Source organism: Cyanistes caeruleus, chromosome 21 (genome assembly GCF_971803275.1).
Source record: "Cyanistes caeruleus chromosome 21, bCyaCae1.hap1.1, whole genome shotgun sequence".
Taxonomy (NCBI): domain Eukaryota; kingdom Metazoa; phylum Chordata; class Aves; order Passeriformes; family Paridae; genus Cyanistes; species Cyanistes caeruleus.
In genome coordinates, this window is record NC_141721.1 from 4,018,369 (window position 1) to 4,039,605 (window position 21,237).

General features: G+C 57.6%; 2 protein-coding genes across 16 annotated transcripts in view; both read right to left on the minus strand.

The window, feature by feature from the left end:
- Nucleotides 1–392: 392 nt before the first annotated feature.
- Nucleotides 393–11,051, minus strand: RASL10B (RAS like family 10 member B). Of its 2 annotated transcripts, none has more exons than XM_086859923.1 (4): nt 10,420–11,051; nt 6,906–7,238; nt 3,857–3,981; nt 393–3,485 (listed from the first exon to the last, which is right to left on the minus strand). In XM_086859923.1, the coding sequence occupies exons 2-4, from the start codon at nt 7,119–7,121 to the stop codon at nt 3,215–3,217; spliced, it is 612 nt and encodes a 203-aa protein (XP_086716049.1). In that variant the 5' UTR covers nt 7,122–7,238; nt 10,420–11,051; the 3' UTR covers nt 393–3,214. The 2 variants fall into 2 exon arrangements, with proteins under 2 accessions (XP_086716049.1, XP_086716048.1); XM_086859922.1 differs by lacking the exon at nt 10,420–11,051 and adding an exon at nt 9,516–9,606.
- A 3,221-nt stretch (nt 11,052–14,272) lies between these two features.
- The window catches only part of AP2B1 (adaptor related protein complex 2 subunit beta 1), a 74,976-nt gene continuing 68,011 nt past the window's right edge, over nt 14,273–21,237 (minus strand). For all 14 annotated transcript variants that reach the window (XM_086859890.1, XM_086859884.1, XM_086859889.1 and 11 more), the window contains 2 exons: nt 15,795–15,949; nt 14,273–14,789 (listed from right to left, as the gene is read on the minus strand). In XM_086859890.1, the coding sequence (XP_086716016.1) occupies nt 14,715–14,789; nt 15,795–15,949 (230 nt within the window). In that variant the 3' untranslated portion in view covers nt 14,273–14,714. The remainder of the gene's footprint in view (nt 14,790–15,794; nt 15,950–21,237) is intronic.

Consider the following 21,237-nt stretch of genomic DNA (forward strand, 5'->3'; position numbering starts at 1 on the left):
TGGGGTCCCTCAGGTCAGGGGGCCACAGGAGGGGTCCCTGGCTGCCCCCGTGGGTGACATCCATCCTGGGGTGATGGATGTCACCGAGGGTCACAGCAGGCACTGCTGCACCCTGAGCCCGCAGCCACGGACCCAGCAACGCTGGTTGTGCAATAGAGATGTACCAAAACTCTTCTGTTTCCACATCTTTTCTGTGTGGGTGGGGAGGGAGAGAGGATAATGCTGAGATTATCCCATCCCCGTCCCTCTGAGAAGCCCACAAGGCCCAGGAGAGCCCCGTTTTCCACCAGAGGATGAAGTCAGCCCCACTTCCCTGCAGAGGAGCAGCAAATGTGAGCGCTGGGACTCTGGGAATTCAAAACCTGCCGGCAAAAACACTCCTGAGGCTGGTATGGAACAAGGGGGACAGACCTGATTTTTAATTCAATTTCAAAGAAGGAGGTGCAGGGCGTCACAGGCGGTGTAGACACCTCGGGAATCTCTGACAAGGAGTCCAGGGGGGGAAGGAAAGCCAAGTCCAGGCAACTGGGATGCTCAGTGGGGCAGGAGGAGGAGGGAGGGAGAGGGAAGCATCCTTGGTGGGGCCGAACCAAACCCAGGCATCACCTCCACGAGCACAGGGGGAGAAACCTGGTGCTGCCCTGGGCACAGCAGTGGGGCCATCCCAGCCTGTGCCAGGCCCAGGCTGCTCTCAGCAGGACCAGGGTGGCGTTGGGTGAGTGGTAAATCTGTAGTAAGGGGTGAGTAGGGCTGCGGGGTGCTCGTGGCTGCTGCTGTGCTCCCGTGAGCTCCCATCCCTGCGCCTGGAAACCTCGGATCTTCCTGCCTGGGATTCCCTGCCTGCACCCAGGGTGCCACCACCACCACCTACCCCTTCCTGGGCTCTTGGGAAAGTAACTCTTTGTAGCCCTCGTTTTCCCGGGAGCTGGGAAGTGCTGTCGAAGCAGTGAGAGTTGTTATTATTACTAATATAACTTCCTCTGTCTATAAAGTACAATAGAATATAACAATTATATTTATAACCTTTTTTTTTTGGTTTTTTTTTTTTCTTCAAAATACTAAATAGATGCTATAAAAACCTGTAACTAATTGTGCTATAAACTGCAGGCTACAGGGTTATAACAAACAATGTATTGGCTTAGTCGTTGATATGTGTACGTCAGAGCACTTCATAAATGCTTTATTATTAGCATTTACCGAGGAATTTCCTTCTCAGACAATTTAGAGGGATAAAGCTCTAGCCAGAGATCGATAAGTGGACTTACATGTGTTAATAAATCCTGACAGGATGAGCTTGGCTGGGGGAGCCGGGCTTGCCGTGAAGGCGAGGGATGGTGACAAGTGCCACTGCCCTTCCCGACTGAGATGGCCCCGTGTCCCCTCCCATTGCCTTTCCTCATTTTTTCCCTTTTTCTGTTCATTTTGGAGCAAGGGGTTTGATTCCCCAAGCAAGGAGGGAGGAGCAGGGTGTGTGTACCCCCAGCCCTGGGGCAGGGATGGGGCGCTGAGAGGCACTGGAGCTCAGCTGGAGCTGCCTTTAAGGGGAATCATTTCGAGGGCACAGCGGAGCTGCTGGGCCGTGGACACCTGGCTGTGGTGGGAGACAGAGCTGGGTGTCCTGGTTTGCTGCCCAGAGCAGCGCTGAGCCCCTCCAGCTCCTCGCTACAGCAGGAATTACAGAGATGGTTTTGCTGGAGGATGGATCAGACACAGATCCTGCCTCAGGAGGTGAGGATGGTGTTTCCCTGTGTCACACAGGGACCAGCCATGGACAAACCACGACCCCTTTGGCCTCTTGCTCGCCCTTCACTGCCCCATCATCATCATCATCATCATCTCCTGACAGGGGCTGCCCTTTGCCAACCCACCCTGCAGGGCAGGCCGCAGACGAGCTGCAACTCTGGTGCGAAAAATAAACCAGAACGATTAAAAAATAAATAAATAAAATCATAAAAAAAAAAGCGGGGGGACTCACTTTCCTATAAGGGATATGCAGAGAGAAAAAAACCCCCAAGAACACAACTGGAAGTGCTGCTCCAGCTCCCGGCTGCTGCCGAGGGTCTCACCGGGATGGAGGTGACATCCCTGCGGGAAAAGCCGGCGGGGTCGGAGCTGGTGGCCCTGCCGGTGGCTGCCATGGCACAGGGACAGTGGACCCTGTCCCCCTGCCCGGGACACCGCGGGGCTGGGGTGGAACAAAGCCGGTCCCTGCTGAGCCCGGGACAAGAGGTAGCAGAGGGGTGACCTGACGGGCAAGGAGCGTTCCCAGATTATTTGGTGTTCACAGGCTGGGGGGAGAAGCCTCCGGGGCTGTGCTGGGGCAGAGGGGAGCTCCGAGCCCTGGGAAGGCAGAATCCAGCATCCTGGGGATATCAGGAGCAGGATTCTGACTTACTTTTTTCCCCCCTTTCTCGCTTTTATCCAGAAATTCCACCTGGAAATTTGACCCGACCGAGCTCAAAGACAGCCCATGTAACCTGGCTGCTCTCCATAGGGAGAAATCCCAGCTCCACGAGGGGAAAAGCAGGATTCCTGTTCCCCTATGCCCCAGAGACAGAAGCACGCCCAGAACAGCGGGGTACAGGTGTTGGGTAATTCCCTTCCAGGAGCAGGTGATGCGCTGCCAGGGCAGGGACTGGCAGGGATGAACCGACAGCCAAAATCTGGGCACCCTCCGAGGGTCCTGCTCCACCCTCCAGTGCTGGGCACAGCCCCCAGGGATGGCTTCGGCCTCAAGCACCGGAGAGAGCTCAGGGGTTTAACCAAGGATCACCCACACCCTTCACCATGCCCAGGCAGCCTGGCCACCTCCCTGTCCATCCTGGCCACCTCTCTGTCCAGCCTGACCACCTCCCTGTCCAGCCTGACCACCCCCTGTCCAGACTGGCCACCTCCTGTCCATCCTGACCACCTTCCTGTCCATCCTGGCCACCTCTCTGTCCAGCCTGGCCACCTCCCTGTCCAGCCTGACCACCCCCTGTCCAGCCTGGCCACCTCCTGTCCAGCCTGACCACCCCCTGTCCAGCCTGACCACCCCCTGTCCAGCCTGGTCACCTCCTGTCCATCCTGGCCACCTCCCTGTCCATCCTGGCCACTGCACCGCCCTGCCCAGGGCTCCCTGTCCCCAAATGTCACCGCAGGGGACACGGAGGCGCCTCCAGCGCAGCTCCGGGGAGCAGAGCCGGGGGTCCCCGGGGGCAGGGGGGCTCACATCTCACATGATGGTGCAGCGGTTCCTGCGCAGCGCGCCCTGGAAGCGGATGGTGGTGTGGACGTGCTTGCAGCGGGCACAGCCCACGCTCTTGAGGAGCTCGCTGAAGAGCAGCAGGATGTGCCAGTTGTACTTGGCCGAGCACTCGATGTAGCCGCACTTCCACGTCTTCTTCACCAGGTTGGAGACGTTCCAGCGCGGGATGACCCGGCCCCGCTGCAGGTCCCGCTTGTTGCCCACGATGATGATGGGCGTCTCCGAGGTGCCGATGACCCTGGGGAGGGCGGGGGGTGACAGAGGATGGAAGGGGACGGGGCACAGCGGGACAGCCCCACCGGCCCGCAGAGCTCATCCCATCCCAAACGGGCTCCTGGCTGACGCTTTGCCAGGCAGAGATTGTCTTGTCCCCTTGTCCCTCTCCCCGGCCAGCCACCCCTCGATGCCGTCTCCAGCTGCTCACTCAGGGCTCACCCACACGGGATACCTGCCTGGGCTTCTGCTGTTTTGGTTTTTGGGCTCCCATCCCTGCAAAGGGGCTTGGTGCCAGTCTAACGCCAGGATGTGCCCCCTTGATGCCCTTCTCCCTTTCCAGGAGCCACAGGGCCCCACCACCGTGGGCACACACCATCCTAAAACCATCCCTACCTTGTTTCCAGGATCTGCTGGCGGATGGTTTTGATGTACTCGAAGCTGTCAAAGCAACAGATGTCATAGACCAGGATGTAGGCATGGACACTCCGGAGCCCCCTGCAACACACGTCCGCCCACTCCTGCAAGGTGCAGAGAGGGATCAATCCTGGCTCAGCCCCTCTGCCGTGCCTGGGGATGCCCTGCCCTGCCCTGTTCTGGGGATGGGCACCCCAAGGAGGCTGCTGTGGCAGCAGGGGGGCTGCACATTCCCCAGCCCTGACCTCAGCACCCACCTCTGCTCTGCTCTGCCCCATCTGTGTCTGCCCCCACAGCTCCAGAGATCCCTTATCCCCCTTTTCAATCCAGGGGACAGGTAACAGGATTTGTCAACCCCAATCCCATTCCTGAGTGAGGATTGCAGCCTAATTACAGCTCCAGTAATTAGGAATGGGGAAAAAAAACCTGAGCTGGGAGTGGGGCTGAATGCCCCCTACTCTGTGTGTAAAAGCTTCGTCCTCCAGAGCTGCTAATGAGCTGTGTTAATTAGTGATGCACCCTGGTTTTTGGGGCAGGGCAGGTGAGGAGGATGCTGAGCCCCATCTGAGGTCTGAGGGAGAGGCACCAGCAGCTCTGTGGGTCAGGGGGGGAAGGTGGCAGCAGGTCTGTCTGGAGGGGACATGGGGACAGAAGGGAAGCAGAGACTGCTCAGGAATTGAGTCTGTGAGAACAAGATGTGGATCCAGGGCAGAGGCAGGCAGGAGTGGCCTCTCTACAGCCAAAATCTGAAGCTGTAAGGAATTCATGCTGTTAGGAAACCCCTGCATTTCTGAGAACAACAGGAATCTTTTTTTCCCCATGCTGTAAGAGTGAAAATCTGCCTCACTCGGGCACTTTGGTGCCCCAGCAGTGGGACCCTGCAGGCAGCACTGCAAAACCCTCCTGAGTGCCTCTGGAAAGGAGGAAGATTCTCCAGGGAGGAAAAGCATCACTTCTCCCTGAGCAAACCCCTTCAGAGCCATGAATCAGCCCTTCCCGGGTTTATCATCAGAATGAGACGGGGAAAGGGGAGTTTTGGGATGTGCGTTGGTCTCCGTCACTGAGGGCAGCACGGGAGGAGCTGGGAGGGGGCAGAGTGACAGAGCCTCTCCCTGTGCACCCAGGGGAGATGTGGGGAGATCCTCAGGCTCAGAGACGCAGGAGGATGGAGCAGCAGCCTCTGGGTTACTCTGGGTCCTGACACATCTGGGAGACACCAAACTGCAGCTATTTCAGCGTGCTGGGGGGCAGCTCAGCGATGCCAGGATGGTTTTCCTCATGCAGTGCAGGTTTCCCGGGATGCTGGAGCTGCAGAAGTGTTGCACTGCGGGAGCAGGATCGCAGAGAGCCACTGGCTCCTGCTCCTCTTCCAGGACAGCACTGCAGGGATGCTTCTCCTGGCACAGAGCTGAGTCCAGCGATGTTTCCCAGCAGACAGAGCCATATCCCTCACCATGGCCCTCTCCTTTCCCCTCGGAGCCATCCCTCTGATCACCCTCTCTTCCCTGGAAACCTCCATCTGCTCCCACCGGCTGCCTCCTCTGGAGTGCAGCGAGGCAAGGAGTTAATGGAGTGTGTAAACATCGGCTGCCGTGTCAATAAATTACCCTTTGCTATTTCGGGCTGTTTCTCACGCTGACCTTTTGTTCCCTGCACTCACCCATTAATTTTTAAACCTTCTCCTCTCCCCTGGAATGCTCACTTCACCTCCTGCCCGATGGCAGGGACTCTTGGAGCAGTACATGACCCCGTTCCTGCTGGGGACAGGGACACTGTGACTAACTGAGGTGGCCCCACTGGTGGCACTGCCCTCCAGCGTGGCTGCAGCCACAGCTGGGAACCTCCAGCTCCTTTCCCCACAGTGGTGACACAACTTGTGTCCCTGGGACTGGGGCTATGGCATGAGCTTAAAATCCCCTTTTCCCCCATTAACTCCATCCAGAAGTTGTTGGCACTGGTGGCAACATTTTCCAACCCCACACTGCCTTGTGGGGGTGCTTTGGAAGCACCTGAGGGTAGAGGAGGAGCTGGTGGGTTCAGAGCTCCAGGAACAAGCCCAGGCCATGCTGGAGGGGCTGATGGCCACTCCCAGGAGGGGACAAGCTCTGCCTGGCTTGAGCAGTGGGTGCATCAGGGCTCTGGCTCTCCAGGTTTTCACCTGAATGCTCTGCTGTTGTGTCTGACAGGCACGGGACTGGATCCCAGTGCTCCAGGATCCCAGTGCTCCAGGATCCATCCCAGTGCTCCAGGATCCCAGCATTCCAGGATCCCAGTGCTCCAGGATCCCAGCATTCCAGGATCCCAGCATTCCAGGATCCATCCCAGTGCTCCAGGATCCATCCCAGCACTCCAGGATCCAACCCAGTGCTCCAGGATCCCAGCACTCCAGGATCCCAGTGCTCCAGGATCCCAGCACTCCAGGATCCCAGTGCTCCAGGATCCCAGTGCTCCAGGATCCATCCCAGCATTCCAGGATCCCAGCACTCCAGGATCCCAGTGCTCCAGGATCCCAGTGCTCCAGGATCCCAGTGCTCCAGGATCCATCCCAGCACTCCAGGATCCCAGTGCTCCAGGATCCCAGCACTCCAGGATCCCAGTGCTCCAGGATCCCATCACTCCAGGATCCATCCCAGCACTCCAGGATCCCAGTGCTCCAGGATCCCAGTGCTCCAGGATCCCAGTGCTCCAGGATCCCAGTGCTCCAGGATCCATCCCAGCATTCCAGGATCCCAGTGCTCCAGGATCCCAGCTGGACGTGGCTGTGGGCACAGCCAGAGCCACGCTCCTTGGAGCAGGATGCCATCTCTCTTGTGTTCATTGTCACCAAACTTTAAAGCACATTTTATCCTGGACCTGCTCAGCCACGAGGACACAATCCCTCATTCAGCAAGCAAACCCTGATGCGGAGGGAGAAGCATCCCCCAAAAAAGCGATGCAGAACTGGAACCCCACAAAATTTAACAGCAAAACCCCACGGAGGTCTCCGGAGACCCCGCAGAGGTGGAGGCCCCCTCGGGTGCCCCCCTACCTGCAGGGTGTTGACAGGGAAGGCGGTGATGGGGGGAAAGTCCATGATCTGCAGGTCGTGGACGTGGCCGTTCATGACCACGGCGGGCAGGTAGACACGGCGGGCCGTGGTGGGCACGCACACCTCGCTGAACTCGTTGTACAGGAACTGCCGGACTATGGCACTCTTGCCCACGCCCTGGGCTCCCAGCACGGCGATCTTGAAGGTTGCCACCATCCCGCCGCACGCCGGCCGCTGCCCTGGTGCTGCCCCCGCGGTGCCGAGGCCGCATATTCCCGAGCAGGGGGCCTCAGCCCCATTCAGGATGCATTTCCCCTCCGGGACTCCACGTCACTGCAAGGCCAAGGAGAAGCTGGTCAGGTGTGGGAGACACCCTGGAGTTACGGTGGTGTCGCTTCAGGGGAGGTTTTCTCAAGCAGGAGCTGCGCCCTCGGCACTGCAGGACCCCAGGGTCCCCCTTGGAGCCTCCCACCCCAGCAGCCAAGGAAAGCCAGGGTTTGAGGGAACTTTATTCCGGGAGGGTTGTCACAGGCACATCCAGCCCTTTCAGCACCAGAGCAAGGAAAGGGGCTGTCTGTGGCTCAGGGTTTGCCCAGCAGGGTCCCAGGCTGCGCTGGGGACTCAACCCATGGCCGCTGTTACCAGCTGCTCCTTCCCGGTGCTGCCCCAAGCCGGGAAATCCATCTTCCCTCCCCTTGGACAGCCGGAATTGCCTTTTGCCGGGCGGGGGGACATCGCTCTGTGCCTGCGAGCGACAGCTTGAACGTTTCGTTTCAGGCTTTGAGCGCTCGGGCAATTAAAACCTGATGGGGAATCATTTGGCAGCCAGCTGCCAGGGTGAGCCCAGAGCCACCGCATGTGCTGGGGGACACGGGGGGATAACCCACACACAGGAATGGGGGAGCTGAGGAGTCCCCAGGAGCGGGAGCTGTGATGGGGATGGCAAGGGCGAGGGGAGGGGTCCCACTCCCACTCGCTCTCTTCCCTAGGAAGCAGCTTGTGCTTTATCCCAAAGTGTGGATGCTTTGACCAATTTCTGATTCTCTGGTTCATTTTCCCTAAAAAAGCCGAAGTGCAGGGCAGCAGCTGAAAGCGTGAGGTTCAAACACCCCGTTGTGCCTGTTCGGTGGAGATTATTGACCCCAGGGGGAGCCTGGGCACAGAGGCTGGCACTGCTGGGTGCCGGAGTGGCCAAGCTCCCCGGGATCCTTCCAGCTGGGCCGTGGCTCACACCATCCTCACCTTCCCCACTCCAGCACTGGGGACCTTGTCCCCCCGTGCTGCTGCCGCTGTCCCCCGGGGTGCTGGCTGTCCCCAGCCCCGGCAGCAGGAATGTTTCTGTGCCAGATGCAGGGAAATGGGGGGTGCGGGAGCCCCCGGGCCCGACCCTGCCAGGGCCTTTCTCCGCCAGCAGCCAGCACTGTCACTGCAGTCCCGGGGGCCACTCTGCTGCAGGGACAGCCCCGTCCCCACGAACCCTTCCTCCTCACGGCAGCGTCCCCAGCTCCGCTGCGGGGCCGGAGGGTGATGGAGCGGCACAACTGGAAACGCAGAGCCCGCAGGGCTCCCTGGAGCTGGGGCACGGGCTGAGCCCCGCTGCGCCTCCGCCAGAGCCGCCTCGCCCTCCGTGCTGGCACCAGGGGCACCCCGAAAACACCAGAGGCCGATCTGACGGTCCCCAGCCCTACCAGCAGCTACTGTGGGAAACTGAGGCACGGCGGGGGGACCCTTCGGGGCACCCCACGGTGGGGTGGTGGAGCCGGGGCCAGGCGCGGGTCCTCGGGCGCACCGGGCCGGGCTCCGCGGGCTGCAGGGCCGGGCGGGGGCTCCAGGGGGCTCCAGGGAAAGGTGGCGCCGGCCCCCGCTGCGACCTTGGCCATCCTGCCACGCCTGGGGCACTGGAAGGGGCAACCCCTGAGCCCCGTGGGGCGGGGGCGGCGGCAGCGTCCCTCACCCCACATCCCTCACCCCACATCCCTCACTCCACATCCCTCACCCCACATCTCTCTCCCCACATCCCTCACCCCACATCCCTCACCCCACATCCCTCACCCCACATCCCTCACCCCACATCTCTCACCCCACATCCCTCACCCCACATCCCTCACCCCACATCCTTCACCCCACATCCCTCACCCCACATCCCTCACCCCACATCCCTCACCCCACATCCCTCACTCCATATCCCTCACCCCACCTCCCGCCCCCCACATCCCTCACCCCACATCCCTCACCCCACATCCTTCACCCCACATCCCTCACCCCACATCCCGCCCCCCACATCCCCCGCACCCCCCGCACCCCCCGCACCCCCCGCACCCCCCGCACCCCCCGCACTCCCCGCACCCCCCGCACCCAGCCGCTGCCGGGGATGCTCCGGTGGCGGGGGCAGCGCGGCACCCCCGGCCCGCGGGGTGGCTGGGGGTGATCGGGGGATGCCGAGGGGAGACGACACCCGCAGCCGCCGCGCCGGCGGGCGAAGGGGAGCGGAGAGCACCGGAGCTCAACTTTCGCTGGGGACCCCCTCGTCCCCTCATGCCAGCCCCCCCCGGCCCTGCCCGGCGGTAACTTTGCCCTCCCCGTCCTGCCCTTCCCGGCGGATCCCCGTACCTGGCGGCGGCGGCCCGGGCCCGCGGAGCCCCGGCGGGCGGCGGAGCCATGCGGCGAGCCCGGCTCGGGGCGGGCGGCCCCGCTGCAGAGCCCCGGCCCGGCCCGGCCCCCGCCCGGCGCGGCGACACCGGGGGACGGCGGCGGGGAGCGGGGAGCCCGGCCGGGGCACGGTGGGGTCCGGGCAGGGATGGAGGCAGAGCCCGGTGGGATGGCGGGGATGCCCAGGAGGGAGGCGGGCAGCGCCCGGGGAGGGATGGAGGGAGGGATGGAGGGAGGGATGGAGGGAGGGATGGAGGGAGGGATGGAGGGAGGGATGGAGGGAGGGATGGAGGGAGGGATGGATGGAGGGAGGGATGGAGGGAGGGAAGCAGGCAGAGCTCAGGCAGGGATGCAGGCAGCGCCCGGGGAGGGAAGGAGGCTCTGCCCAGGCAGGGATGCAGAGGATGCCCGAGGAAGGATGCGGGCAGTGCCCGGCAGGGAAGGAGGCAGCACTCGGGAAAGGAGGCAGGGAATGCCCAGAGCGAGCCGCAGGAATCCAGCAGAGACACCGGCTTCTCCCGGGGCTCTGGGGAGGCGCCGATGGGAAAAGACCCTCCCATGTCCCCCCTGCAGTGTGCTGGGTGCAGCGCCGTCACCCCTTCCCTCCCCGGCACCTGGGCTCTGATGCCCACCCCGGGGCAGCCCCTGGGGCCGGGTTCCCTCGGGGGAGGTGGGCAGGACCCCTCCCGGGGAGCCTTTCCCTCCTCCGACCCCGCTGCTCGCTGTGCCCTCCCGCGGCCAGGGCTGGGGGTCTCTCCGTGCCCGGGGGGGACCCTGAGCCCAGGCTGCTTGCAGGCCCCACCAAAGGAGGGACATTTCTGTGGCAGAGGCTGCATTTTTGGGTCACCCCGCACGGAGCATTTACCTGCGTGCTGGACAGAGGGAAGATGCTGGCTGCACCTCCAGGAACATGGTCCAGGCCCCCGGGACACGCTGCTGATGGACTCCCTGCACCTCTGTGCTCCTCGAAACAGAGCCCGAGCCCTCTCCGGCCCCGGTGGCACCAGCGAGCACCGAGGTGTCTGCACAGCCCTGCTGCCATCGCACGGGCTCGGCTGAGCCCGGGCTCCCCCAGCCTCCTCAGCACCTTCGGCTGGGAAAAATCATCTCCGGGGGCTCCTCTGCAGGGTGAGGAGGGGGTGAAAGCGGGAACACAACGCCGCATCCCCCCTGGGGGAGGAGGGGAGGGCAGACACAGCCCCACGGCCGGGGGGCGCAGCCTTTGTCACACCCCGGCAGCAGCACCGGGCAAAGCGGGTCCCAGCCGGGCTGGCAGGGACCTGGGCGGTATTTCCCTGCAAGGAACAGGATATTTCTGTGTCCCGGGGGTTATTTCCAGCCCGAGCTGCTGCTCCGCTTCCCCGCATCGCCATAAAGCAGCGCCGAGCCCTGGAATGTTTCAGGGAGAGCGCAGGGATCGGGCTGCACATGAACTCTCCTGCACAATTCGGGCTCCAGCCTCGGGGCTATTTTTAGCAGTTCCCTCCGAGATGCTCTTCAGTTGCAGTTTTATGTGTGAAATTTAATATAGGAGGATGGGGGGGAGGGGAGTGGGGCTGGATCCTGGCACGTCCCTGCTGGCTGGGAGGTTTATCCCAGTCTCAGCGACACGAGCCCAAGGCAAACCTGAAATCATCCATCCAAGAGCTCCTGGGCTCTGATGTGCAGGTGGCAGCAGGGGACAGGCAGAGCTGGCGGCTCAGGGAGCTGTGGTCAGATCCTGCCAGATCCCAAATCCTCCCCTGAGTCCCTGCCACCCCCATCAGGGGCTCAGGGACCTGCTGGCACTGGCACGGAGCAGCAGGTGGGGATTTTGGGGAGCCCACCCAGCACAGCAGGATTTGCCCCAGCTCCAGCCACAGCAGCAAGGAACAACTCAGGAGGTCCCTGTCCCACATCACGGGCCTCAGGAACAGGGAAGGCTGTGGGGACCAATCCCCCCTGGCACTTCCCAGCTCAGGGAGCATCACCTGTGTCCCCTGAGCCCCACGGGTGACAAATCCAGCTCCCAGGGTTGGTGTGTCCCTGCTGACAGGGAACAGTGTCTGGCAGCAGCAAAGACCAGGTTTTTCTCGAGGAGCCTCTGGCAGAACAGGGAGGGAGGAAGAAACCTTTCCCTTTGCCACAGGACATGAAGGGACAGCAGCTGACAGGGCACGGCCCTGAGAAACCCAGAGCAGCTTTTGCTCCTGTTGGGCCAAATGCTGCTCCAGCAGGGAATGATGATCCCATCCCAGGCACACCAGGGATGCAGGAAGGGACACAACAGCAAGATCAGGGACCCCAGACCAGGCTGTCACTGTTGTTACTTGACATGAAACACAAATCCCAGTGCAGGCCAACACTGGTTGATATGGCACCTGCCCTCCAGAGAGGGTGAGAGCTCCCAAAAATCCAGGTGCTGCTAAGCTAAGGCTGGGCAGGGTGAGGGAAAAGGTCACTCTGCTCTAGAGCAACACCTCCCAGACCTGCTGCTTGTTCTGCTGGATTTCTGCCACTTCAGGCAGTTTGGGGCTGCCCAAGCTTGGCTCTGGCCTGGCACAGAGGTTTTGCAGCCCAACCCATCTTGCTTGGGATGGCACCAGAGATGGCAAAGCCCTCTGAAAAACAACAGCACCACTGCAAAGCAATCCAAACCCATCACTGACTCCCAGGATTTTATTATTTCATCCCAGGAAAAACAGGTCACACTAAACCCACCTGGGGCCCCAAAAGGGCTAAATCACTAAAAAGGGTACATAAAAGGGTACATCCATCTTCTGCTCCTCATCTGAATCTGTCCCTGCTGCCCTTTGAGATGAGGAGAAGCAGCTGTTGGAGGACCAGGGAAACTTGCTGCCTCCTCCCCCTGCAAGCCCCAGATTTGGGGGGGTCTGTGCTGTAGAAGTGACTGGTGGAAGGAGAAGCCTGGTGGGTGAGCAGCCTCCTTCCCACCAAATCCAGCCCTCAGCCCTGCTGCTCCCCTGTCCAGAGCCAGTGTCGGGAATGGCTCCTCCTCTCCCCATCCCCACAGAGCCACACGCAGCCAGAGCCTGGTGGAAATGAGTTTATTGACACGGAGGGCAGGTAAAGCCTGAGGAGCAACACGAACACTCGAACGAGCAGGGGCGGAGGGAACGGCACCGACCAGCCCCGGCTCTGCTGAGACACCCACCCCAAAAGCTGGGGAGGAATTTGGCAAGAGAAGGAGGCGCTCAGCAACCCCTCCCCACATCGAAGCTGCGCTCTCCTCCCTGCCCCGACACAGCACCGCACTCAGTGCCACCGGTGCTTCCTTAATTACTCTATTAATGACTTTTACACTACACCCACAGGGCTTGGAGCACATCACCTCCCAGCACGCGTGGGCAGGGCTCAAGGGCTGGGTTGCTCCGGCTCTGCCCCACTTTCTTCCAGAGCACAGGGGTTCCTACACGGGGACACCACCTTCCTCAGGGTCCTGCAGCTCCTGGAGCCTCTCCCAGGACACTGCCACCTTTTCCCAGCACTGGTTTCTCTTGGCTGCAGTCAGTGCCAAAGCCCTGATGAACGATCTCCCACCGTGAAACATTTACTGCCTCTCAAAAGTGGCATCGAAAAGGACAACAGGGGGGTTGCTACACGCAAGAGCTTTGTTAGCTGGGGAGGAGATGTCCAAGCATGCTGGGGAGGGGGAGGCTGTTCTGGATTGGGGCTTGGATTAAGCAGGACAAGCTCTGGATGGAGCAGGGACATGCAAGAGGCTTTGCTTTCGCTGTTGCTGCAGCACTGAGGGGTTGCAATGAGGAGCCCACAGCTGTGGACTGAAAGGGAAACAATCCTGGCTCTAAGGGACAGGTTGGAAAAGAGGGGCCAGGGCATGGGGCTGCTTGGGACAGGGACTCAGAGCAGGAACCTGGCCACCGTGTGTCTCTGGGCACCAAGAGTGGAGCTGCAATGGGAGAAAAGCTTCCATGACCTGTCCCACTCGGCCCAGCTGGAAGCTGAGTGCCCCAGGCAGGCAGGGAGCAAACGCTGCCAAGCCCAAACCATCTCCCACCACGCCCCAAACCTGGCTTTTGGGGACAGCAGGGCACAGCCACTCTGCTCCCCTGGCATCCTGGGCACTGCCAGCAGTGGCCCCTCGCTGGAGGGGCCTGGCTGACACCTGCAGCCCCGCTGGGGAAGTGGCACTGCCACATCTGGATGTGCCACCACGAGCCTGGGAACTGCCAGGGCCAGCGCTGGGAGAGGGGGCACAGCTCAGGGATGGCTGAGACGGCAGCTTGGCCTCAACAGGCACGGAAGGAATGGGAGGAAAAGGAGCTGCACACGGGTGAGGGTGCAGAGACCACACCTGGAACTCTGGCATGAGCCTTTTGCTCTAAGAACAGGCTCATTTCCAACATTTCATCCACTGCTGCCCTGTCACCCATCCAGGCCTGCAGCTCCTCCTCACACTAAAGCAGCCTCACTCCTCAAATCACCAGCTCATGAGGCAGGGAGATGGCTGGAGTGAAAACACCATCGAAGCAGCGCTGTCTGCCAGCACAAGAGCAATAAAAACCCTTTTTTAGGGCTCCATCCCCCTCCTCAGACCCAGCTGATGGCTCTGTTCCTAATTCCCCGAGGCCGTGCTCACCCTGCTAGAGCCCAATGTCCCTGCAGGGCTCCCAAGACTTCCTTTAATCACCTTTAAGCCAATTACAATAGAAAAACTCAAAAAAAAAAAGTATAAAAATATAAAATAAAGTGCAGTGTTATGTTTTCGACACTTCTGCCTTGTTTTAATGAGCGGACGTGTGGTTTTTGCTCGGTGTTTGTTTTTCCAATGAGCGGTTATTTTACAAAATCCAAACTACACCTAAAGCCATTTAGAAAACACTGAACATTGGCACAAAATGGAGAGAAGCCCACGAGAACGGATGAGTGAGGGGCGAGGGGGAGATGGGAGTAGTCTGAAGCAGTGGTTACAAACTCCATGGACGCTAAAAATACCAAAGGGGTTTGTTCCCTATCATCGTTAGCACGTGGATACTAATTGCTACCTTGTTTATTCAGTGCCTTTGACTGAAATCCTACACATGAATACAGCTGCTTCCAGTTGCGAGTGCTTTTCCCTCACGCTGGCGGTGAAGGAGGCTCTGGGGACCCCTTTTTCCCCCCTCCTTCTGCAGGGTGAGGCACAGGCTCCGTCTCCTGTTAGTTTTTCAAGATGGCATCGTAGGCCTGGTAGATGTACTGGGACACTTCTGGAGCTCGGCATTTCAGGGAGAGCTGTGGAGAGGAGAGGAGAGGTTAGTGCTGGGGAAAAGAGGGGCAGGAGCTTTCCTGCCACGTCCACAAAGGTGGCTGGGAATGGGTTGGACATGGCTGCTGACAAACACACAGGGTATTTCTCCTGCTTTCTTCATCACCAACTCCAAACTGCCCTTTCAGGAGGAGGAAAACAAAAGTAGACTCCCACTGTGGGCTTCCCAAATTCTCAGCAAATGTAGGTGGCCCCACAGGCAGGAGGAAAGGGGACACGTCCCAAACTGAGTCAAGGGACCTGTGCTCGTCCTCGGGCTGCAAATCACAGCACTAAACCCAAGGGCTTCTAAGGATCTGCTGCTCAGTCCTGATGGACACAAACTTGGCTGTCACTCCTCTCTAAAGCAAAGATCAGGCTGAGACCAGGCTTGCAGCATCAAACCTTGTGCAAACACTTTAAATCACCTTCCAACGCTCACGCTCACCCCACGGCTCCCCACACCACAAATTCCTCTTGAAACTCCTGGCACAGCTTCCAACAGGAGATAAATCCTCTAAGACCAGAGACACACAGGTCCCTCAGAAGGGCAGTGAAGTCAAAGAGTCACAGGGGTGCATGAGGCAGGACAGAGAGCGCCTCCCCACCAGCCACGGGCTGCTGCCAGCACAGGGCCACAGCCAGCCAGGAACACGGCGGGGCATAAATTTCCCCTTGTCTGTAAGAGGGGGAAGGGCACCCTGGCAATGCTTCCTTGCTAATATCTCTTGGCTTTATCTCTGGGTCACCTTGGCAAGTCACTGCTCGTTGCTGAGTGGGCACTGTCCCAGCTCACTGGTGACAGAGCAGGGCAATTCTGTCGCTCCTCACTTTCCCCTTCGGCACTCCTCACACCCCCCCAGCCAAATTAACAGCATCTCCCTCAAAACAGTGCGAGCAGGGAGGGAGGAAGAGCAGTGAGGATGAGCTGAGTGTGTGGGTGAGGCAGCAGGAGCCCAGGCTGTGCCATGCCCTCTGCTCTGAGCCCTCACCGTGTAGTTGGGGTTCCCGGGCTGGATGCGCAGCTCCGCCAGGATCCAGATGCCGTTGGTGAGTTTGAGGGACTGGTAGAGCATGTCCTGCCCCTCCACGTTCCTCTTGGCAATGGTGTAGACATTGTTGTTCTGCAGTTTGCTGGAGACAGTGTCTTTGGAGGGAAGAGAGAAAAAGCACATCTGTTAGTTGAGATCCATCATCTGCAGAGACGGGAGAGCCCTGAGGAGCATTCCCAGGATGCAAGGGCACAGGGAGTGCTGGCTCCTTCCCTGGGGACAGGAGCACACATGACACAAGGAGAAAAAGAACCCAGTTCTCACCGTGGACCCACCTCATTCCCTTCAGGCTGTGATCTCTTGGTAAGAACGTGCCCATTTTACAGGGCTCTCACTGCCCTGGGTCACTCAGGACTTGAGACTTTCAGGGCTGCTCAGAGGGGAAGAGGACTCTGCTTTATCTACACCCCCAAGCCAGCTACAGACAGCCAAAAAGTCAGAACATGAAGGTGGAAAAGAACAAAGATCACAGCCTGAGGTTTGCTCATGTTCTGAGGTCCCTCCTACTTCCCTCACACACAGATGCTTCTGGCCAAATCAATGTCCTACGAGGAAATAAAAATGCTTTCCCTCTTTTAAAAAGCAATTACTTGAAAGGGTAACCCCCCCAGACACTGACTCTAAACATCACGTTGCCAATGAGGTGTGATTTCACCTGCACACCTGGATGGGTGTCATTGTCACACACACTGTTTCTAAGGGACTTTTTGAGGAAACCAGAACAGGCAAACACACGGAACACCAGGACCCAAACCAGAGCCCCTGGATCCCGAGGGGTTCCTCAGCACAGAGCAGAGCAAACATCAGGCTCTGGATGCCTGTAAAGGGGCACAGTCACACTTGGGGTGGAAGATCCCACACCTGATAAGCATCACTGGCAAATTCCCATTCCTGGTGCCCAGGAGGAGAAATTTAACTCCCTGCTGGGGCAGGGGGAACACTTTATCTATGCTGGGTCATTCAGAGCAGGTTGGGCACTACTGACAAAAAATGAGAGAGAGAAACAGCCTTAAACCAACTGGCACTGAAAGCCCAGAGACTGGAAATGTGGGATCCCTCTGAAGGAGCACAGGGAGCAGGACAGCAGCAGAGAAGCAGCAAAAAGTGATCGTGCAGCTCTAATCCATCCCTGCACCCACAGACACACAGATCCACAGGGTGCCAGATCTGAGAATGGACACCAGTGTGTGCTGAGGGACTGGAGAGAGGACAGCAGAGCCTGTTCATGCACCAGGGAATGGTGGGAGGAGGAAGCAAAAGGCCCTACAAATCTGCAGCCTGATGCAGACACTTCCCAGAACAGCCTGGAGCCTTTGCTGCACCCCTTTTCTCCCCAGGCTCCAGAGCAGCTCCCTGCAGGTCGAGGATGGTTCAGGCATCCAGCTACCCAGACACACTCAGATTTAGGCTTCCTCTCTTCCCCAGTTACTATGGAAACTGGCAGATATATGTAACTAATGAGATCTTTTACTTAAAACCCCTCATTGCCTGTCTCCTCCTCCCACCCATACTCCTCCTCTCCACAATAAACTCAGCCAGACTTGAGCACTGGGCAGTGCAGAGCAGACCCCTGCTCACAGGGAGCGTGGCTGGGATTAATCAGTGCTGCAAGGACATCACCCACCAGGAATGAAGCCCAAATTCCCATATTCTCATGCCCCCAAGCAATCTACAGGAGCCTCCAGGCCTTTGGGAAGGTCCAACACAAGCACTGGCTCAGAGAGGAAATCCTTGTGTGAAAGGGATGTTGGTGTTAAATGGGATTTTGTTTGCCCCATTTTGACAGGCTGTGGTTAAACCTCAAGGTGGAACTTCTGGCAAGGACTTTCTCCAGCAATCCTGACACCTGCCACAGCAGCCTCCCCGCTGCTGGGAGATGCTGTGGGAGTAAAGGCACTCCCTGGGGAGCAGGGATGCAGGATTGGAATGAGGAGCTGCAATTTTGGCTGCTGCTCCATCACACAGGGGATGATGGCAGAGCAGGGGAGCTGTGCTTGAGGAGCTCAGCAGGTGAGACACAGCCACAGAGCAGCTGCTCTTACACCAAAATCTTCATGTGCTGGCTCCTCCTGCAATGGAAACATCCCAGCCTCTGCTGAGGGGCAGATTTCTGAACAGGAATGTGCTTGTAGGGGGATGCAGGGAGGGAAAGTGAGGGAGGACAAACCCTAGGAAGCATATTTTCTGCTCCCCTGACCTCAGTTACCCTCCAAAGAGCACAAAAAGCCCCACCAAAAGATGCCCTGCCTCAGCCAGAGGTGGTGAGCAGGCTGGAGCTGATGCTTGGCTTGCCTGACCTCTCTCTGAGCACAGATTTGTGGCTTGGTGAGAGCTGACCCCCTCTCTCCCCCCCAGGTAGCAGCTCCCATCCCTCCTGTGCTCTGGAGTATCAGCAATTTGGATTTTGGAGATGATCAGAGTTGCTAAGCAACAGTGGCAGGCTGTGGCTGGCTGAAGGCAGGACCGCTAATGCCATGTGACAGCACAGCCTTTAAAAAAGAAAGAAATAAAATAAAGCCAGGCAGATCTTGCTGGGAGCAGGGAGCTGAGCCTGGGCCCCCAGAGCCCAGGGAGGCAGGAGCAGGGCTGGGTGACTCTGGGGACTCTGCAGAGCACACAAGTCCTTCAGCAAAGCAGCACCTGGCCTTGCACAGCAACTTTCTTTTGTCTCAAGGTTTATTCTCACAACCCTCCCGAAGCACAAGGGAAGGACAAAGGGAGGTTTGGTCACCATCGAGGCCAGGGAAGCCTCTGACATCAGCCCAGCTTTCAGGGCTGGTTTGTTTTCCTTGTATTTTCCTTTCTGAACAGAATTCTTCACCTCAGTGCCACACAACCAAGCAGTGCACACGGAAACACAGGGAGGAGCAGCTGCACAAGGTCTTCTCCTTTGCACTGGAGTGGCCCAAAACTCTTTTAACAGCACTTTTCTCCTGGGTGAAGCAGAGAATGAGCTGAAATCTTCTACCCACCAACCTAAGAACTTCACATCTGAACTCAGAGAGCCAAGATGAGCACCTGACAACCACGGGGTTTGCACGAAGGACAGGCACAACTCGGAGCCAACACTGACCTTTTCTGAACTTTGTGGCAATCTGCAACAAGCTCTCTGTATCAGAAAGTAGAATTTAATAGTTGTATTTTATGCTGTGGTAGCATGAAATATCAGCATAGAACATCCCTGTGCCATTTCTAGCAGCACCTGAATGGTCCTGAGCATCCAGCCAAGAACTGCATTCAAATACCAAGCACAGGCTGATGCAGTGGGGAGGCACTTGGGGCAATGTTATGACAGTACATTCATTTCCATTGCATGTAATATGCATCAGTTCTGTAATTTATTAAACTATCAGCTACAAGATTTGCACATACAGAAAAGAAAAACAATGCAAGCTTGTGTATGATTGTCCCCCAGGTTGTTTCATCAAAATAAAATCCAATTTCTCTGTTCTGGCATTAGCAAATTACTTAAGGGAGAAAAACAAAGTGACCACTGCATACCAATAAAGGCATGTGCAACTCCACACATGAAAGCTGCTACACTAAAGTGTAAATCAGTAATAAGTAAACCTAAAATTCCTGTGCTGAACAGCACAGCAACTGATTGAGTGCCATTAAATGGAAGGCAATCTTCATGTGCAAGTCAGCTCATCCTTTTTCACTCTGTGGGTTTGGGTAAGCAGTGTTTAGGAAAAAGAAAAACATTTAGCTCATCTAATTTGCATATCCTAATGTAGTGATCCTTTAGAATTTAGAATTTTCAAACTTGACATGTTGAAAAAAACCCCAGTGTAAACAAGGCAAACTGAGCTTCAGTGCGTGCTCAGCTACAGGGGAAACCTCAGTTGCACCAACAGCACCGGAATATTTGAGCTATAACAGTTAAGGAATCTATTTTCATGCACTAGATTAGTGTATTTTCATTAAAAAAAAAAACCTAAATCAATTAATTTAGCACTGGATTAATAAGAGATGAGAATGCTGGGATATAACCATGACCTTGTGTTTTCATTATTTCTGAATGAGACTTTCTCCAGGGAGCTTTCCCAACCTCTTCCTAAGAGGCTGATGCATGGAACAGCTCTAATGAATTCAAGATGTGCAGGGCATCCTAAGCACACCTTGGTCCCACGATACAGCTCCAGAGGGACCTGTTCCTCCACAGCCTGAGAGCTGCAGCCCCCAGGAACAGCCACAGGCCTGGTTCATCTCTCACCACTGGGAACCTGAGCCCCAAATCCTGAATTAAGCACTCATCTCTCCCTGAGTCACTGGGAACGGTGGGAATACCTTCAAAAGTCCGGGATTTGGTTTTTTTTGGAAACAAAGATGGTGAAGACACAGATCAGCTCACAGATCAGACCCCACTTCTCACTTAAAGGTACCTGCTCCTCATCCCACAGCCTGGCACCTTAGCCCTGGCTTCACTTGCTGTGCTCTGGGCTATCAGCAGCCAAGACTGTCTGGTGGCTCAGTGCTTTGGGATGAGCTGCCAGGGACAGGAGCTTTTTTTTGCCATCCCTGTTGCAAGCCACCAAAGCTCAAACCAATCCTATTTGGCTTGCCTTGTGGGCAGCACAGGATGGATCTCTTACCTACAAAGGCCTGGGAGCACAGACTCCCACAGCCGCTTCTCTGCTGTCTGCCTGTGTTTATCTCCTTTTTGTTTGAAGGAAGAAAAGCAATAACCTGGAGAAAAATCTGCAGTTTGCACAGGAGGTGCTGTAAGGTGACTGTTACACTGTGACAGACAGCTCTGGATGTACAAGAAACTCACACGCTGCTTTTATGACAGATAAAATCCCAGCCCCCAACAAATCCCTGTTCCAAGCCTAACTCACTTCAGAGCCAGTTCCACGCAGGGGCTCACAGCTGCATCCTGGCTCCTTCCTGCTCTTGTCCAGCCTTTCCCTCTCACCATTTCTTAACATCTCCCAGGCACATCCCAACCTCTTGGTTGCACACAGCTACATCACCCTGCACATCAGCTTCACCATCACCTCTCTTAGCCATCCACTCTTGTAATTCCCCAGCTCCAAACCCCTGTGTATTCTTCATTTTCACCTTCATTTCCTTATTTTTCACCTCCTTGATTAATCCTGTCTCAGTCCAGACATTTTCTAGAAAGCCTCAAGTGGGTCCATCTGCCTGCATTTTCCTTGCAGCATCTCCCAAGATTCCTGCCTCTCTCTTGGTAAAAGCTAAATAGGGAATATGTGCTGGGTGGGGGAGAGGAAGACATTCAAATTTCAGTTTCTCCACTGAGGATGCGCAGCACCCCCTGCTTGGCTGCTCTGCAGAGCAGAACTTCAGCCCTGCTCCTCAAACAGATGTGAGAACTCGGGAAAGCAAAGGCTGTTTGCAGCTGGGAGAAGGAAAAGCT